The following is an 18,664-nucleotide window of genomic DNA, read 5'->3' on the forward strand; positions in this document are numbered from 1 at the left end:
TAACAATCTTGATTGAAATTTAAAAATATCTAAAGAGATTCAAGTACAAAGGAGGCTTAAAACAAAATGAAATTTCTAGCAATTTATTACGAGAAGTGTTATGTTCATAATATTTTTACAACAAATCATAGGTTATAAATTGTTATTGGTTCTAATTTGAATTTATAATTTGAATTACTTTTTTTCCTACTCATAATAACCCATCACTTAAAATTTGTTGTGAATTTATTGTGAAAATATTGTGAACATAACATTTCTCATTTATTATAAATATTTATCATTTAAAATACTTTTGAGTACAATAATCAATATAAAAATATCTTTAAAATTCAATATGTTTATGCCATTAAAATATTTTAACTCTTTAATACTGGCAAGTACGATTAAAAAAACAAAAATTCATACCCTCACCTCTTTCTCAGTTTCTCATAAACAAACCACCCTTTCTCTCTCTCTCTCTCTCTCTCTCTCTCTCTCTTATTTAAATCTGTTGTTCTCTCTTTCTCACATGTCTATAAATCTCTTGTTCCTCGTACATCTCAGAGACTCAGACCAAAATCACAATGAAGAACGAAGTCTATGTTGGAGCAAGGATTTTCAGAAATAAATCTTATTAGGAGTCCAATGTCCTTTGTTATAGGACTTGGGCTAAAAAGCTTTCGATAAGGGCGACTAGTAAAACCCAAGCCCAATAACCTCTTAAAACACACACATACGCATCCTTTCCTCTTCACTCATTCCTATCACAGGTAGTGAAAAAACAACTTTGGGAAGAGAAGATCCTACAACTTTCGGCTAACCAATAAATTTTAAGGTAAGATCCATATTTCTAACAAATTAAGCATTGAAAAGGCGAAATGGTTTGATTATGATTATTATGAGTTGATTGTGAAGAGTTTGGATTAGTTAAAAAGTTTAGTGGGTTCAAAATAAAAATACCAAATTTCTGTTTAGATTACTTGGATTGGTGTTGAGAAAACTAGAAAAAAAAAACTAAAGCTTTGTTTGTTTTTGAGTTATGTTGCTGTAATGTGTCTGGGAAATTAGGATTTTAAGCCTTCCATGAGATTGTTGAAACCAAAAGTACATAGTTTTAGACATACATTTTAGCCGTGGCAGCTTTTTAGTTGGGATATGAGTAACTTTCGGATGTTTTTCATTATGATATAGAAACAAGGTTTTAATACTCCTATTAAAGCTGGCCAACAATTCTCAAAATGGGTCTCTAAGATGGCAAAAAATTGGTGTGTTCATAATGAAAGCTTGGGAATTCAAAAACAGTATATAGGGACTTATTTGTGGAGTATATAATGATGTTTAGTGAGAAGTTTGGTAATTTTAGAATTATATTTGTATGAAGTTCCCAAGAATCGGGTTTTAGGCTTAGAAAGGTTTTGTGTTTAGTGCAATATTGGTAAAACAATTTTGTAATATCAAATTAAGCCATAGAAACCATATTTGAACTCCAAAGACACATTCTAAGACTTTATTTAGGTGGTCTTTAGGACTGGGGTTAGAGGGGTGTGATGGGAGCTTATTTTGGAAGCTTAATGATCGCTTGCGTGTTGTTTTGGGTAATCATGTAGTTAAGACATAGAGGTTTTTGATGGACTAAAAGTGGAGTTTGAGTACTGCTTTGGATCTTTTTCATGGTTGTCTTAATGGGTTTGAAGGGTTAAGCATTTATATCATATACTTATGAATAGATGTGTTTCTATTTTTCTATGGATTTAATTTCCCATCAGTAGAGCTAGTTTTAGTCTTGTGTCTTTTTGATAGGGTTGTGCTATTGTTCATTAGGTTCAAGTTGACATCGCTTGGCGCACTTGAGTTGAACTTGGTTAGCCTTGCGAGGTAACTGGTAAGTAGAATTTTCTTAATTGGGATTTTCTAAACGCAGCAATAGTTATTTTCAAACTTATTGTTTTGTAAGGAAATAAGAGAGCTACTTGTAAGTATCTTGTTATGACATTGTGGAAGATTTTAATAATTATACATTTTACAAAGAATGCTGGTGGGATGAGCTAAATTTTAACATGTACATGAATGTCTTTGATGAGGCTGCTTGTTGTTGTTGTTGTATATGAACGTCTTCAATGAGGCATTTTAAGTGTGTACATGTTTTTAAAATCTTATTGTTCAAATTGCATTTGATTTGTTATGAGGAATTTATTGCTCATTTTACTCATGATGTCTTGAGAAATTATCAGAGTTGGTGATTATGAATACTTTGTTCATGATGTTTTGTCTGTGCAATTTTTTTGGTTCAATCTAATTGAGAAAAAAACAGAGAAAAGTCAATGAGTTCAAGCTCAAATGTTACCTCATTTCCACATAAGAGTGTATCCCATTGGTTGGTGTGTAAACTAACCCAAAAAAAAAAAAAAAAAAAACTCAAATTTGCATTAGCTGTGTGTATTGAGGTGAAGTTTATGTTCTTTTGAATGTTTTAATTGAGAATATTATCTCATTGTGGTGCACTATTTTCATCAGGTGGCCATGTAGAAAATTAGCCTCTTTGCCATTTGATAGTTGTTTCCTGTTATACCATGGGGGTTACTGACTCCAAGTTCGTATTGTTAACCATGTGGATGTTGGTTGTCAAATAGTTCAGCAATCACCACATTCACCTGTACTATCATAATTAAGAAATTATATTTCCATTAGTTGAAAATCTTGTTTAGTCAATGAAAAAGCAATTGTGATGGGTTATCTTATTTATTGACATGTACAGTTATATAGTTGGCTCTACATTATATAGTAATTGTTCTCTACAGTAATCTTGCTTCTAGCAATTGTTGGCTCTACATTATATAGTTTGTAATTGTGCCTTTTCAAATGAGGACAGATGTATGATTTTTTTGTTCTTTCTTCATCACTGATAATTTATTTATCAGTAGTTTACTCCCAGGAGTGGGTCCAAAGGGCCCTTCCATGTCATTAAAAAAACAAACTGATAATTTATTTGTCCTTTTTAGTTATAGCTTCTTGCAAGATTTGGGAGTGATAATCAGATGATACAAATAGTTTCTAGATTTTCTGGATTCCTTGAGCTTTCATTAGTAGCTGATTTTCTCTTCTTGTTCATGTTCTTTTTGTTTTTTTGTTCCCTATTGTATACAGCCTGTGTACTTGTCAATGATGCTGAATTCAACCTTATTAATTTTGTTTGGGCTGGTAGGGCTCAGCCCATATATACCAGCTACTATTTTTTTTGGGGGGGGGGGAGGGTGGTAGTTGGTGCCTCTTGCTCTCAACCGTGTGTGTCAAATATGCTCTGAGGCATTGCTGATTCATATTTTTTTTGTTTGAATGATAACTTTGTAAGGGTACATTTCCATATCTTGAATGTTGATGCTACGCTTGTATTCTAGCCATTACTTCTGCTGTTATGCCTTATTAATTTTATCACCATATCTATGAGGACTTTATTGTGATTTTGGATGTCTCTTAAAAACCACACAATTAAAATTTTCTATTTTTGCCATGTGAAGGTTCTTTCTGTCGGAAGAGGGACACTAATAATCTGCACTAAATTAAAGGAAGATTTATATCTAATGTTGATAACATTTTACTTGTTTTGTATTGGATGAATTCAACCCCACCAATTTATTAGAAAACAAGTACGTAGTAAATTTTTTCCAGTGCAGAGAAATGGCAAAAGGTCTCATATGGGCAACAGCAGAGGATTTGGCGAGGAATAGAGGACGAGTTCTCTCTCTTTATCGCCAGATATTGCGAAGCATCAACTCCCCAAAGCTTCCACTCACTTTTGCAGCAAGATTGGCTAAGAAAGCAGAGGTTCGTGCTATCTTCCTGTTGGCTTCTGAAGAGACATCCCTGCATAACATTGAAGACCTTATTGACACTGCTGAGTACTCTCTTTCCCTTCTAAGAAAAGGCGAAATCCCCAAATACATACAATGAGTAAGTCATCTCTCTCTCTCTCTCTCTGTTCAGCAGTTGAATCTCACTTAACCTATACAAGATACACATGGAACAAACTCATTTTGATGAACTACTTTGATGTGACTTCTTATTTACTGAAATAAAAACTTTAGTCCTTTGTTTGTGATGCATGAATGTATGTTTCTCGTGCACCCATCTACGACCATAAGTTAGCCAATTAATTCTCAAAAGCCTTCTTTTAGTTCCAAATTTATTTATTAATCGATAAATAACATACTCTATTGAAAAGGAAAAACACTGTATACAGGGAGTATACTAGAGACCATCATAGTCATATATGTAAATTACAATGATCAATAAAATCTAAAAGAGAAGTGAAGAAAGGGGAACCCAAAGATGGCAGCCAGTGAAATAAGGAATTCAGAAAAAACAACTTCAGATCAGGGATGGTCCTTTCACGGTCCTCAAAACTTCTAGCATTACGTTCCTACTATAAACACCACATTAAGCAATGAGGAACTGCTTCCCAAATTCTTTTATACTGGTGACACTCAAACCAACCTTGTCAAGAAGATAACATATCCAAAACTCTTAGCAGCATAACCCACTAAACACCAAATAAATTGAAAACCATATTCCACAATTTTGAAGTTATAGGGCAAGGAAGCAAAAGGTGATCTACAAACTCCTCAGGACTTTTGCACAGTTAACACCAATCTATCACAATAATATGTCTTTGGGAAAACAATAGTTCCAATTTATTTAAGTGGATTCATCATATATCTTTGGGAAAACAATAGTTTTGTACTTCTCTTTACATCTTGTTTATCTGTGAGGAACATTGCTTATATGATATGGTTTATATTGATTTTGTGTTTTGGGATAATCAATCGCTGTGGAGAAATCAGAAAGTCACTTACTATATGCTATTGACTATCCGTTTGAGACAATGAATACAAATAATGAACTAATGCATTGTTCATTACAATGACCCTTGAATTTATGGTAATGCCAACATATGTCCTCTGATGCACAATGAAGCTTGTGAGGAAAAATTTCAACCAGGTCTTTTATACAAAAATAAGTGATATGATCAGAAGAATTGTCATCTCCATTCAGCTTTTCATATTATAATGTGGAAGAGAATAAAAAATAATGCGGGATGTGATTTGGAATAAAATATATAACTCTAGGTTGTGATGATGAGATTGCAACACGAAGGTTATCATATCCTTTTTTTTTTTTTTTCTTTTTCTTTTTTTTTAAATAATTGAAGGTTATCTTGTCTTTTCTAGTAGAAAGAAAGAAGTATCAAGAAATGGATTAGTGACTTCATTCATTCATAATTGAACATGCGAATATTTGGAGGCAAAATTTGCATATCTTAAAAATATTTTTTGGTCAATATTTTTTCTTTTTTATGCAGAAATTTGTTTTAGATTGATTTAATTCTTATAAAACATTGATTGAAAATTGTTATATGTAACCTCTTTTAGTCACATTGAATTCATTTTAAATATTCTTCATGCTGTCTTTGTTTGGCTATATTTTTATGTAATTTGGAATAGCTAATCAATCTGGAAGGGTCACCTTTTAATTCTTTTATTCTTTAGTTTTCCTTTGTTTAAATATTGTTTGGGGTGACTGAAATCTCCTCTCTCCTCCCTCTAGTTCATTTTAATTTTCTTACAGATGATTCAGTATTTGTTGCGACTTGTTGCTGAGTGCTTGCTCTTTGGGGAACTGGGTCTACTGGTTTGTTGGTGAAAATCACATCTTGAGGGTTCAAGGTATGTTAGAGAAAGACTTACTTCCTATGATGTGCAGACAATATTGGGGAGCTGATTTGTATTCAATGCCAAAGAATGATTTTTCTTCATAAGATGCGCTCCAAACAATTTGTATCTAAAAAAAAAAAAAAAAATTTGAGATATTGTTATTAATAAGCCTGATGTGGGAAGGTTTCTAAAAGTTGCACTTCAATTCTTGAAGCAATCTTTGTTACCAAATTTTCAAAGTTAAAAACATTTTACAATTTTTTTTTGTAAAGGATTTTATGATTAATGGAAGAAAATATTTTACAAGTTTGATTATATTTTACTTGCAAATAAACACTTAAAAATGGGAAAACATTTTCTGAAAAATATATATTTACATTTAAAAAAAAAATAGTGTACATGTAAAATATTTTACTTCAAAATAAATGGAGCGTAAATTGACTTGGATAAAGTAATAACACAAGCGCAAGACTTCACCATTCAAAAGTATTAGAAAACACAAGATATTATAGAGAGAATTCTTTGAGTTGGATAAAGTAATTATGCAAGCTTAAGACTTCACCATTCAAAAGTGTTAGAAATCACACAAGATATTATAGAGAGAAATCTTTGAGGTAGATAAATGTTCCTTTCGAAATTAATCAAGAGTCATATTTTCACAATAATATCTTGGTACACTATTTATTGGAATTATTGAAAATGATCAAGATAAAATTGCCATATTATTTTTTAAAAAAATTGAACTGATGAAAAAAAAATACTAATGTTATTAGAATTGAATTGTGGGGCCAAGAAATTTACTATGTTCTTATCTCAGGGTGTGTTTGGTAGAGTAGATTTTAGGGAGGATGAAAAAAAAAATAAAAAAATAAAAAAATAAAAAATGAATAAGGGAAATTTTTTTGAGGGTGTTTGGTTGGGAGGGAGGGAAAATGTGTGGTGAGACCTCGATGTTTTCTTCTTGGATCCACTTGAAAGTTTTCTCTCCAAAATAGGAAGAAAATTGAGAGGAAGAAAACCACTCACCTTTTCTTTTTCTTTTTGTTTTGTTTTGTGTTTTTGTTTCGTCTTGGACTTTTTTTCTTTTCTTTTTTTTCCCACTTGCACTGCATATACACAATTATTTTTGCTAAAAAAATGTGTTACTTTTTTGTTTGCAAATACACAATTTTTTTGCTAAAAATATGTGTTGTTTTTTTGTTTTATTTAATGAGGACATAATTGTAAATTTATATCAACTTCGCTTTTCCATCCTCTCATTTTCTTCTCAACTAAACAAATAAATTTTTTATTTCTCCACTTTTCCATCCTCCCAAACAAACACAAATAAGAGAAAACTAATTTTTTTTATCCTTCTACTTTTCTATCTCCTTCCTACTTTTTATCTTCTCACTTTTCTACTTCTCCAACCAAACAGACCCTTAGACTATGTTTGTTTGGGTGTAAAAAGAATATGGAAAATATTTTACACCACCAAGGGTGTTTGGGTTGGCCAGAAAACTAAGTCAAACAGAAAATCATTTCCGTTGATTGTAAAATATGAAGGCCTAAAGTGTAAAATAAATTACATATCTATTCTACGTTCAAACCATTTTCAAAAAAAAAAAAAAAAAAAAAAAACCGAACCAAGAGATAGAGAATCGCCCATGAGAGAGAGAGAGAGAGAGGCTGCCACCCATGTCATTGATTTGATTTGCCCTCTTTCTCTCTACTCATGTCGAGCAAACCACTGTAAGTAAAGCGACCCACTGTGACCCAATTGCCTCCGTTGCTCGATCTTGCTTCTACTACCTCTAGATCGAACCACTAGCTAGCCCATGACTGATCTCTCTCTCTCTCTCTCTCTCTCTCTCTCTCTCAATTTGACCGGATTTGATGAAATGAGCATTAGTGAAATGAGCTAAATCTCGTTCTAGATTAACAAAACTCTTAAATCTACCCAACAACAACAAAAAAAAAAAAAAAAAAAAAAAAGGCTGGAAAACACTTAAATTTGTTGATGAAATTTTGAACTTTTGTAATTGAATTTTCGTTTTATATATTACAGACCTATTTAAAGGCTCTAAAAAACTTATTTCTCAAGTAAAAATATTTCTAAACTAATCCTAATTGATACCCTACCATAATAGGAATCTAATTTGACTAAGAAAACCTTTAAAACATCTAAAATCATGGAGATAAAATACTAAATGCTAAAACAATGGAAATTACATAAAAATTCAAAAATTAACAAACAATAAAATTAAGGCAAAAACACCATTTTGGTCATTACATTTTGGATTTACAATCAATTTGGTTCCTACATTTTGGTAGAAATCAATTTGGTTCTTGTTATTTTTAATTTGCAGTCAATCTAGTCCTTACTGTTAACTCACTAACGGAAAATGCTGACATGGTTAACCGATTGCACAGTTGGCATACTTGAAGCTTATGTGGCTAATAAAATGATATCTAAAAATCCACCTCAACATTTTAATAACTAAAAAAGGCAAGTCAAAAACAGAAAAAAAGAAAAAGAAACGCACAAAAAACTCAAAAATTTGGTTGAAAAAATAAAATGAATAAGGGCCTATTTTGTAATAAGAGTATTTAAATATAGTTTTTTTTTTTTTTTTTTTTTGCAATCCATAAAGTAGTGGGTCTTACACTTGAATTTATTGTTTGGTTAATACTTTCGGTCAACCTGAGGTAGACTAAAATGCCACTGGTCAACCTTGGGTTGACCGAAAGTCAAAGTAGGTCAAAATCATCCTAAAACAACATTTCTCATGTCTCTATATCAAACCCAAGCTACTCAATGATTTTCGTAAACTTTGACCAAGTTTGATTTGAGGTTGACTTTTAGAGGCACCAGAAGCCCTAATTTTGATCTGACCGTCAAAACGGGTTGGGACCAACGTCATTGCGAAGATTATGAAATTCCCTTTCCAATGAATATTTATGGGTCGAAATTGGAGTTAAAACAGTTGAGATATCTAGAAAATCGTAAAAAGCGCATCATCACACTTCCCAAGGCCATAACTTTTGATCCAACCGTTGGATTTTCAATTTCTTTAGTGTTTTGAAAACTATACATCTAGAGCTTTCTATGGCCACCAAGATCAACTCAATCCAAGTCAGCAACCCTTGAAGTTGTGCCAACAGCTGAAGGGTCACTTTTTCAATATAAATACCCCTAGACCTCTTATTTTGCAAAAAAAAAAAAAAAAAAAAAAAAAAAAAAAAAGGCTTTCTAGGCAGTTCTGGGTAGATTCTCTCTCTCTCTCTCTCATCCAAACACATCAAACATCTTAGAACACCAAAAATTCTCACCTTTTCTCTATAAGCTTCAAGGTAATGTTCTTGCACCTAATCTTCCTCTCCATAGTTCCATACCTTGGATTTGAGGTTTAAGGGTGTGGATGTAGCTTTTTAACTACAATCCACACCCCTTTCTCTTTCTTGCTTTTCCTTGCTCTTTTTGCTTAAATAAAATGCTTTATTTTCTTTTCCTAACATGTTTTAGCTTCCTAGCATGTTTTATAGCTTTCCTAGCATATCTACTTCTTTTTGCCATGATTTACCACTTTGATGTTGTTGTCCTAGCCTTAGGCTATGATATGTCTACTTTTCATGTTTGTGCTTAGATCCACATGTTTTTAGGTTTCTTTTCATGTTTATGCTTAGATCTACATGCTTATGTGTTCTTTTCATGTTTATGCTTAGATCTATGTTCATATGCTTAAATCTACATGTCTATGTGTTCTTTGCCTTGTTTGTTCTTAGATCTACATGTTAGTGCTTAGATCTGTGTCCTTGTGCTCAGATCTGTGTCCTTATGCTTAGATCTATACGTTTATGTGCTCCATGCCATGCTTGTGTGCTTGGATATATGTTGGTTGCTATGCCATGTGTTACTTTAGCCCTTTTGTCCCTTGATATCTCTTTTTCTTACTTTTTGGCCGTTCTGGTAGAGTGTAGATCTAGATCCTGTGGTCTAGACCTACATGTATACACCTAGGCCTATATTAAAGGATTTGGATCATTTCCTTTATGCATATCCATATTTGCTTGTTTGCTTTTATACTTTATATCCATGTTAGCCTCTCTAGATCTAGGCTTTGCTATGTGCTTTGTGCCTTTCGTGGGTTTGTGCTTAGGTGGTTACACTCATCCCTCTAAGGGTTTGTTTGGATGTGACCACCTGTGAGATACACCTCCGTGGTGTCGGTGTGCCAGGTTCACACCTTTCTCCGCTTCGTGCAAAGTTGATATGCTTGCCTTGCTTGCTCTGCGCCACCCGTTTGGATTTCTTTGCTTCTACGTTTTCTTTGCACACTTGCCTACATGTTCAAGGATGAGTCTGTGTGTCGTCCATGCTTCAATCCAATGAAGTTATGGACACTTGGTCCAAACCTACATTTGTCCTCTTAGGACACCCTCTTTTTGTTTGATAACATGTTTGCTTGTTCTTGCATATGCTTCACATGTTTGTTTGCCCACATTTGGCATCTTTTCCTAGCTTGTCTTTAGCATGCTATCTCTTTTGTTTGTTTCTTTGCTTATCTGTTGGTTTGTTTCTTTGCTTATCTGCTGGTTTGTTTCTTTTGTCTCTGCATGTACACACATGGAGCAAGGATACTTGGAGCAAGGGTGCGACCTCCTAGGTGCAAGCAAAAAGGGCAAGGATGCAAGCCCACAAAGGGCAATGATTAGTAGATTAGGGGGCCTAGCCCCTCCAGAATGGTCTTCTCATTCCCTCTCTTTAAGCTTCTTCTCTAGAGCATGTATTAAGGTCCCATCCATGTACCCCCTTTTATTTTCTTGCTTCTTGCTTGGGTCGCGTTCCTTGGGTATGGCAATGTCTATTTTACTTTTCATGTACCTTGGTAGGCCATACCCTTGAAACGTTAGCAAATTCTGGTTTATTTTCTCGCTCTGTGTGATAGCATTGTGCATGATGCATGTATATATATACCTGCCTGCATGTGTGTGGGTGGTTGTGCACTTTGTATGATGGACTCTTGTGGCTACATGAGTGTGATAATGCCTTAAAATGTATACTTGTTATATATTTATGTGGGCATTATCTCCTTATTACTATACTTAATTTGTATAATTAAGCCATGATTTGCATTAATCCATATTATTTACCTTTACATAATTTCTTGAATAAGATGTTATTCATTGCTTGTAATTTTCTACTTTCAGGAAATCATATGAAAAAGATGAGTTTACAGGAGTCTGTGAGAGAATGGAGGTCAAACTAGAATTAAAGATGAGCTAAAGGACCAAACTTAAATGTCTAAGGAGGTACAGCTGGAGTGCTTAAGTTGTCTACCATGTTTGTAAGTTTCAAATAAGGAAAGAAATCAAAGAGGCAAAATCTGAAAAAGGAAAAATCAGATTTGAGTATTAATCAGTATTTTGGGTGTATCTCTCTTCTCAAAAATCCAATTGACACAAAGCCAAATGGATTGAAACCGTAACTTAAATATCTACAACTTTTCAGTTTTTAATTTTTCGAAATTCTCAATTTTTGAAGGCTGAAATCAACTCATAAATTACTATTGTAAACCTAGACGAAAATTAAAATAGTAAAAGTTTTATTTTCATTGGACACTTTGACGTTAGAGTTTTGAAGGGAGGCTATGTAGAACGAATTTGGCAGAGAAAACCTTGTATTTTCCTTTCTCTAATGGCAGCCTAAACTCTTTGCTAGGGCTAGGGGTTATGTTTCTTCTATACAGTATGAATATTCAATGTGATTCTTTCTAGGATTTTATCAACAACATATTTGATTGTTCAATTAGATTTCTTTTGATGTATTAGTTCTTCCATGCTTTCAATAAGTTCAATTATGTTTTTCTTATTGTTTAGATAAATTTCTAATAGTTTCAAATATAAATTAGGTTTTTAAGTGAATGAGTTTTTTTGAAAACTTTTTTAACCACATTATTAATCTAGGTTATCATGCGTTCTTGAATTATCTCAGTTCAACTAAATCATAAGTATTTAATTGTATAAAAACAATCAATTATGAAATATATAATTTCTTAGATTACAAAGAATTTCATATTGATATAGGGAAACACCCTGATGCCCTACTATTTATATTATTGACTTAAATTAGTTATCACTGTTATTCTTGTTTACAATTACCAAGCAAAAAATTATTCTTCATCTTCACCAATTTTTTTTTTTTTTTTAATTACATTGTCTTTGAATTTACCCTGTTCCTTGTGGTTTGACCTCGGTACTTTGAGAATTATATTGTTACGATCTCATGCACTTGGGAGTGAGCAAGCAGAGTGACCCTCTCTAGTCATGAGAGCTCTTGACCTTGTAGTATGGGTATGCACTCAAGGCAATTGCCATAGGTGCATATTCATGCTATATTGTATGCACGACCATTGCAGTGTGATTGTCTTAATCCATGTCACCAAGTGACATTGGTTTCCCCATGTATGCAACTCATATTAGCGTGTTCTAACACTTTGGAGGGCTTCGGCTCGACATGGTGCGAGTATGTCAAAACACACCGTATACACAAATGCGAAACCCTGTTTAAACGCAAAATTCTGCCAAATTTTCACCGTGAAAATGGGGTATCCCCATTGCCGTATTCTCACGTCGAGTGTTTGATGTGCTATGATGCATCTGAGGCAAAGCATTGCCAAATTTCCGCCACGAAAATATGGCGAAATGCTGCTGGATTTTCGCCGTGGAAATTTGGTAGCAACTTCAAACACACTTGGAAAGCATTGATCAGGACCATACCCATTCCGAAACCAAACCTCAAAGCCCAACACAATTAAAGCCCCAAAAGCTAATGCCAATAGCTTGTTTTCAACTACCAATGTCCAAAAATTATGATTTTACTAAAATAAAGGACTATCTTCGAACAGACATTGTGGGGTGCATAACACCTTTACCACACATAACCAAACTTCCGAACTCAAGAATCAATATTTTTTGCACATTCGTATTAGATTAGGAAAAAAAGACATTTTTCTTAAGCTATGATCGATAATAAAATCAAATAGAGTCAGATGACCAATCACACCTTAGAAAAAAACCCAATGATTGTGGCGACTTTACTTACCCTTGGTAATTTCCTTAAAATCAACTCAGATTCCAGTCACACACCCGAGGTATGACCCACCTCCTCCACATATAACGTACGAGCATCGCCACGATAGGTGGTCGACATGAAAGCCACGAGGACGGCGTTGACATACACGTTACTTTTTGTAAATATATATATTTTAAAATCTCAAAAATAGAAATGGTCTCCCAAACAATTATTTTATGTTTTTAGTATTTTGAAAATTGTTCTTGTAAGAGCCAAACATGTAAAATATAAAAGTTATTATCTAAAAACTAGTTTCAAGTTCAATTTTTTGAAATTTGTTTTTATATTGTTTTGAAAACAAAAACAAAAATCCTCCTACCAATCAAGCTCTAAAAAAGAAAATCTCAAAATTTCCTATCATTTTCTTGCTATCCAAACACACACAAACAAAGAGAAATAGGCTTGCCAAGATTGCATTAAAAAATGGATTGAATTAAAATCTCAACAATACATGCAATACCCACACAATCCAACACTAAAATGAAAAGAATTAAAAAAAAAAAAAAAAAAAGATCTTATTTTCTTTTGAATTGAAGATCTGTGAAAGATTCAGTGAGATTCCTAGTAGTTCTCCGGCAAGTAGATCCTCGTCGCCATCGACAATGATAACGCCCACATCAGATAGCAAGGTAGTCGTCATGGCCATATATGGGGCAAGATCTTATTTTATAGAAATTTTTTATTTGTGTTTTCGGTAACGAGTTTTGTGTTTTGTTTTGTGTTTTTAGTAAGAGAAATGTTATGTCCATAACATTTTCTTAACAAATCTTGAGTAGCAAGTTGTTATTGGTTGTTATTGTTAGAAAAAAGGTAAACTCAGTAGTAAGTTCAAATTTGAACTAATAACAACTAATCACCTATAATTTGTTATGAAAATGTTATGGATGTACCACCTCTCTTTTAGTAATGGGTTAGTGAATTTTTTTTTTTTATATATAGAAATTTTGATTTGTGTTTTCGGTAATGGGTTTAGTGATTTTTGTTTTGTTCTATCTTCTATGATTTTGGTGATAGAGGAAGTCAAATATGAGATTCTACCATTTTGGGTTGGGTTTGGTTTCTAGTAGTAGGAAAATGAGTTTTCATTTATTTATTTATTTTACTTTTTTCCTGTTAGAAAATCATCTATTTGATACTTGTTTGTGTTTTTTTTACTAGGCTTTTTTTTTTTATTTGTTAAAATGCTGTGTAGCTTTTTAAATATTATTTTTTAAGCCATGTAAGGTTCAAGTATGCCAGTTGTGCAATCCTTTAGCATTTTTTGTTAGTAAGTTAACAGTAAGAACTAATTTGACTGCAATTTGAAAATAACATGAACCAAATTAACTGCTACCAAAAAATAGGGACTAAATTGCCTATGAAAGCTCAATTAGTGTGAAAACACTAAAGCTTGTTTAGACCCCCAATTTTAAATTACGGCTAGATTGCTTTTACTTTAACTTATCCAAGTGCAAAACAAGAGTAAATGAAGCATAATAAACCGGTAACACTACTCTAATCCATAAGCAACCACAATGAGCAATAAAAGTAAAGTTTAAAGAGTAGGGAGGAGAGATGCAAACACAAGATAACACCGAGACGTGTTATCGAAGAGGAAACCGAAGAACTCAGAGAAAAACCTCTCTGCAACCCTCCAAGTCGAAATCGGTCCACTAGTGAATAAGTTGGAGTACACGAATATCAAAAAGACCCTACAAGCTTAATCTACCCAAAGTACTTGAGCCCTCCAAGCTCCTGCTGCCAACGAACTTCTCGAAGTATTTTCTTCACTAGCTTTTCGGATCCCGCAATTCCACCCGATTGCATCCGCCACTCAATGGCTTCTTCCAATACTTCCCAAAGGCTCCAAAACTTCTCTCAACACTCAAAATGGGTGAGGTAAGTGTTTGGGCTAAGAACCTCTCAAGGATGTATAGATGGAGAGGTAGGAGTAAAGGAAAACCAAGAGAAAATGTGTAGATGATTGTGGGAATGACAATCTCTAACTCTCAAGTGTTTTGCTAGGGTTTTCTCCCTGAAAAGCAGTTCTTACAATTTCATGGGTAATAAGGGTATATATAGTGTAGGTAAAGAATTTGGTAAAGCAATTTTCATTTTTTCCAAACAGAGAGTTTTGTGGGTATCTCGCAAGATGGCCTTTCTTGCGAAGTACTCGAGAAATGATAGGCTGGCATGACTCTTCAACTTCTAATTATGTGCTTTACACGTGGCCTTTTCATGGGATGCTTTACTCACGAGCTTCTCGTGAGCTAGTCACGAACTGCACTAGTCTTCTTTGCAAGCTTGATTCTTCACCAATCTCTCACACTTATCCCTTGCAATTAAACCCACATAAATACAGGGAAATGATTGAATGAATTACAACCAAATTTGCACGAAATTAAAACCAACAAAGGCTAGTTGGAAATTAAAACTTTACAATCTCCCCCTTTGGCTATTCCGTGACAAAACCCCTAAATAGACTCTAGACTTAAATGTGAGTTTGGGAACAGAGGAAAAACTCTCTCACACCTAAATCTAAAACCTGTGAAGCACTTGAACCATATATACCCGTATCCTAAAACACTTATACATAACAAATAACTTCATTAAGCACGAGAGAAGTAGAATACAATACATAACTTGATCATACAGGAACAGTCATTAAGAAAATGACCACAATGAATATTTAACTAGTAAATGATCATCCGGACACGCAAGCAATTAAGAACAGTGCAAAATTTAATTGCATGTCCAACAAGCATATGATGCATTAAAGAAACTAAAACAAGAAGCAATAGATAACTAAAAGCATCAAGAAATGGCTATAAAAACCAAGGTACACAAAGTACTAGAGAAAAACTAAGTTTTAAACTAAAGTACTGAAAGTTTTAAAATAAAACATTGTAAATAAAACATAATAAGCAAAACATATGTTAGATTTTTCTAAGATGTGTGGCTGTATGTTAGCTTTCTCCTTTTAAGCCCATTATTCTCCCCCTTTCGATATGAACTCCTCTCCCTCGCTTTGTGATGCTCTCCCTCTTTATGCTATATTCATAATATCCGCAATAAGTTTTCTCCCCCTTTTTGGCACAAATAGCTAAAGATTTGCCTCGAGCTTGCACTAAATCTCATCCAACTGTGTCTCAATGGTGGTCAAGTGAAGCTAAACATGATTATTGTGAGAATACATGACATTTGCAAGTCTAGAGATGTGATCATGTAAACCCTCCATTAAAGTCATCTTCCTATCCATATGAGGGATGGATGATCCAGGTTGAGAGTGAGTGCTGGAAGATTGAGGCCCTAGAGTGTAAGGAGAAGAGGTCTTTGGAAGTTTGAAGACACTAGGAGTAGCTAAGCTCTTCCCAATAGGAGAGGCATGGGAGGAGGATAACGAAGAGAAAATGTGTAGATGATTATGGGTATGACAATCTCTAACTCTCAAGTGTTTTGCTAGGGTTTTCTCTCTAAAAAACACTCCTTACAATTTCGTGGGTAATGAGGGTATATATAGTGTGGGTAAAGAATTTGGTAAAGCACTTTTCATTTTTGCCAAACAGAGAGTTTTACGAGTACCTCACAAGATGGCCTTTCTCGCGAAGTACTCGCGAAATGACAGGCTGGCATGACTCTTCAGATTCTAGTCATATGCTTCACACGGGGCCTTTTCCTGAGATGCTTTACTCGCAAGCTTCTCGCAAGCTAGTCGCAAACTACATTGATCTTCTTTGCAAGCTTGATTCTTCACCAATCTCTCACACTCATCCCTTACAATTAAACCCACATAAATACAGGGAAATGATTGAATGAATCACAACCAAATTTGGCACGGAATTAAAGCCAACAAAGGCTACTTGGAAATCATAACTTTACAAACCGTGACTCCAAAATGTAGGGACCAAAATAGTGTTTCCACCGAAAATTAAAACTCACATCTTGTCTTACATTAAACCCCTCCTTGAAATTTTCTACTCCAAATAAAAAGATACTTCGAATACTTCAATATCTTGATTTGGTTCTAAAACTTACACTCTTAAGATAGTGTAACATAAAACTTCTTCTCATTTGCTTTCATTTTGTTCACAATACCAATCAAAAAAGAATTGAAGGCAAAATTGAAATTTTCTATTTCAAGAAAAATAGAAAATCAACAAATTGTATAATCATCTTCAGCAAATCAACCAAATCCTAGGAATTGTGGGTTATGGATCATTATCATATTTGACTTTAGTTGGATCTTACACAATATTCTCTATAATTTCCATCTCTTGATTTCCTCCATTCTCCTTAGTCAACATAATCTTTTTTTTTTTCCTTTTTTCTTTTCTTCTCTTCATCAACTTCTTGAAGAGTATTATCTTCAATTTTCAAAAATTTTACTTGTAGCAAGTCTTGATATTTTTCAACCACTTCAATAATTTTTTCAAAAGTCGGTTTCATATTGTTCATCCCCAATATTAATCTTCTCTTGATGGTTGAAGGTAGAGCTAATCTATATATATCTAAAAGCGGAGACCTAGAATTTAATGTTGCTATACTCCTGTTGAGCTACCTCATCAGCCATGTCTTACTTAAAAAAAAAAAAAAAAAAAAAAAAAAAATTCCTTGATGATTTTTCTATTTTATTTCATATAAAATAATTAAATATAGTTCATGGACAAATCTGTTAATGCACTTTATTACTATTCAACATGTTACTATTCGTTTGTTTTAAATGCAAATATTTGACTATTCAGCTACCCATATTGATTTCAACTTTTCATTTCTTCAGTCTAATTTCAAGTAATTGTTAAAGTTGAATAATTCACTATCTTTTTAGTAGATATATGCACATGTTTGACTATTCATTACAAACGTTACTATTCATTAGATGCAAATGTTTGATTATATTCAACTACCCAAATTGATTTCAACTTTTCGTTTTCTTCTTTCTAATTTCAAGTAATTGTTAAAATTGAATTTTTAAACTTTTCATCTTCCTATTCTTTAAAAAAAATAAAAAATAAATAAATAAAAAAAAAAACTTTTTTTCTCTTCCTCCAACCTTTCTCCTCTCTCTTTGCTTTTTTATCTCCCTACTACTCTTTACTTCTCCCCATCTTATTTTCTATAAATTTGATATTATTTATTCCATTCAATCCATATTTTTCCACACAAAAACTGTGAGTACTCTCTCTCTCTCTCTTTCAATTTTTGTTCTTTCTTATAGCTCTAATTTAGGTTGATGGTTTTTTTATTTAATTTTTTTGTGTTGTAATTTTTAAATTTCCCATCACAAATCACTCATATAGCTTTGGTTGAATTTTGGTTTGGGTTAATATGTAGTTCTTTTTTAAATAGAAATTTGAGTTTATACATGACTACGAATTTGAATGTGCCTACCAATAGACTTCTATTGAACAGAAATGTATTCACAATGTTTTTAACTTTATATACTTCTTTGGCAATGTGAATTTGAGAAAGAGAAAAGGGTAGGCAAAGGATGTATGGTCTTTTACAATCTCCTATGTCTTGAAGAAAGTGGAGGGCCTATTAGTCTCCATTCTACTGGAATTTTGTATAGAAAGCATTTTGCTATAAGTTTCTTGACTTTTTGTTATTTTTATTTTGGTCATTTTATTACAAATAATTAGCATCTCCACCATCAAATTTTTAGTTAATTTGAACTTTCTTGGTAAGGTTTTACTTTGCTTAGTTGATCATCTTTACTGAAAATGCCAAAAAGGGAATAAGATAAAATATAATTTACTCTATAGCATCATTATGCTATTAATGTTTTCATGTATAGATACTTAAGGAATTTTTTCTTTTAGCATTTTATTTTATTTTATATTTCCATTTTATGATATATGATTTATTGATAATGATCTATTGCATA

At 33.0% G+C, this 18,664-nt stretch overlaps 1 protein-coding gene across 5 annotated transcripts; it reads left to right on the plus strand.

Annotated features, from left to right (window-relative positions):
• Positions 1 to 487: 487 nt before the first annotated feature.
• On the plus strand, positions 488 to 5,886 carry LOC115992983. Of its 5 annotated transcripts, none has more exons than XM_031117238.1 (4): positions 489 to 814; positions 1,801 to 1,861; positions 3,646 to 3,927; positions 5,581 to 5,886. In XM_031117238.1, the coding sequence occupies exon 3, from the start codon at positions 3,655 to 3,657 to the stop codon at positions 3,925 to 3,927; it is 273 nt and encodes a 90-aa protein (XP_030973098.1). In that variant the 5' UTR covers positions 489 to 814; positions 1,801 to 1,861; positions 3,646 to 3,654; the 3' UTR covers positions 5,581 to 5,886. The 5 variants fall into 5 exon arrangements, with proteins under 5 accessions (XP_030973101.1, XP_030973102.1, XP_030973098.1 ...); XM_031117239.1 differs by having other exon boundaries at positions 490 to 814; positions 3,651 to 3,927; XM_031117240.1 differs by having other exon boundaries at positions 491 to 814; positions 5,602 to 5,886.
• The last annotated feature ends 12,778 nt before the right edge of the window (positions 5,887 to 18,664 follow it).

This window comes from Quercus lobata, chromosome 5 (genome assembly GCF_001633185.2).
Source record: "Quercus lobata isolate SW786 chromosome 5, ValleyOak3.0 Primary Assembly, whole genome shotgun sequence".
NCBI lineage: Eukaryota > Viridiplantae > Streptophyta > Magnoliopsida > Fagales > Fagaceae > Quercus > Quercus lobata.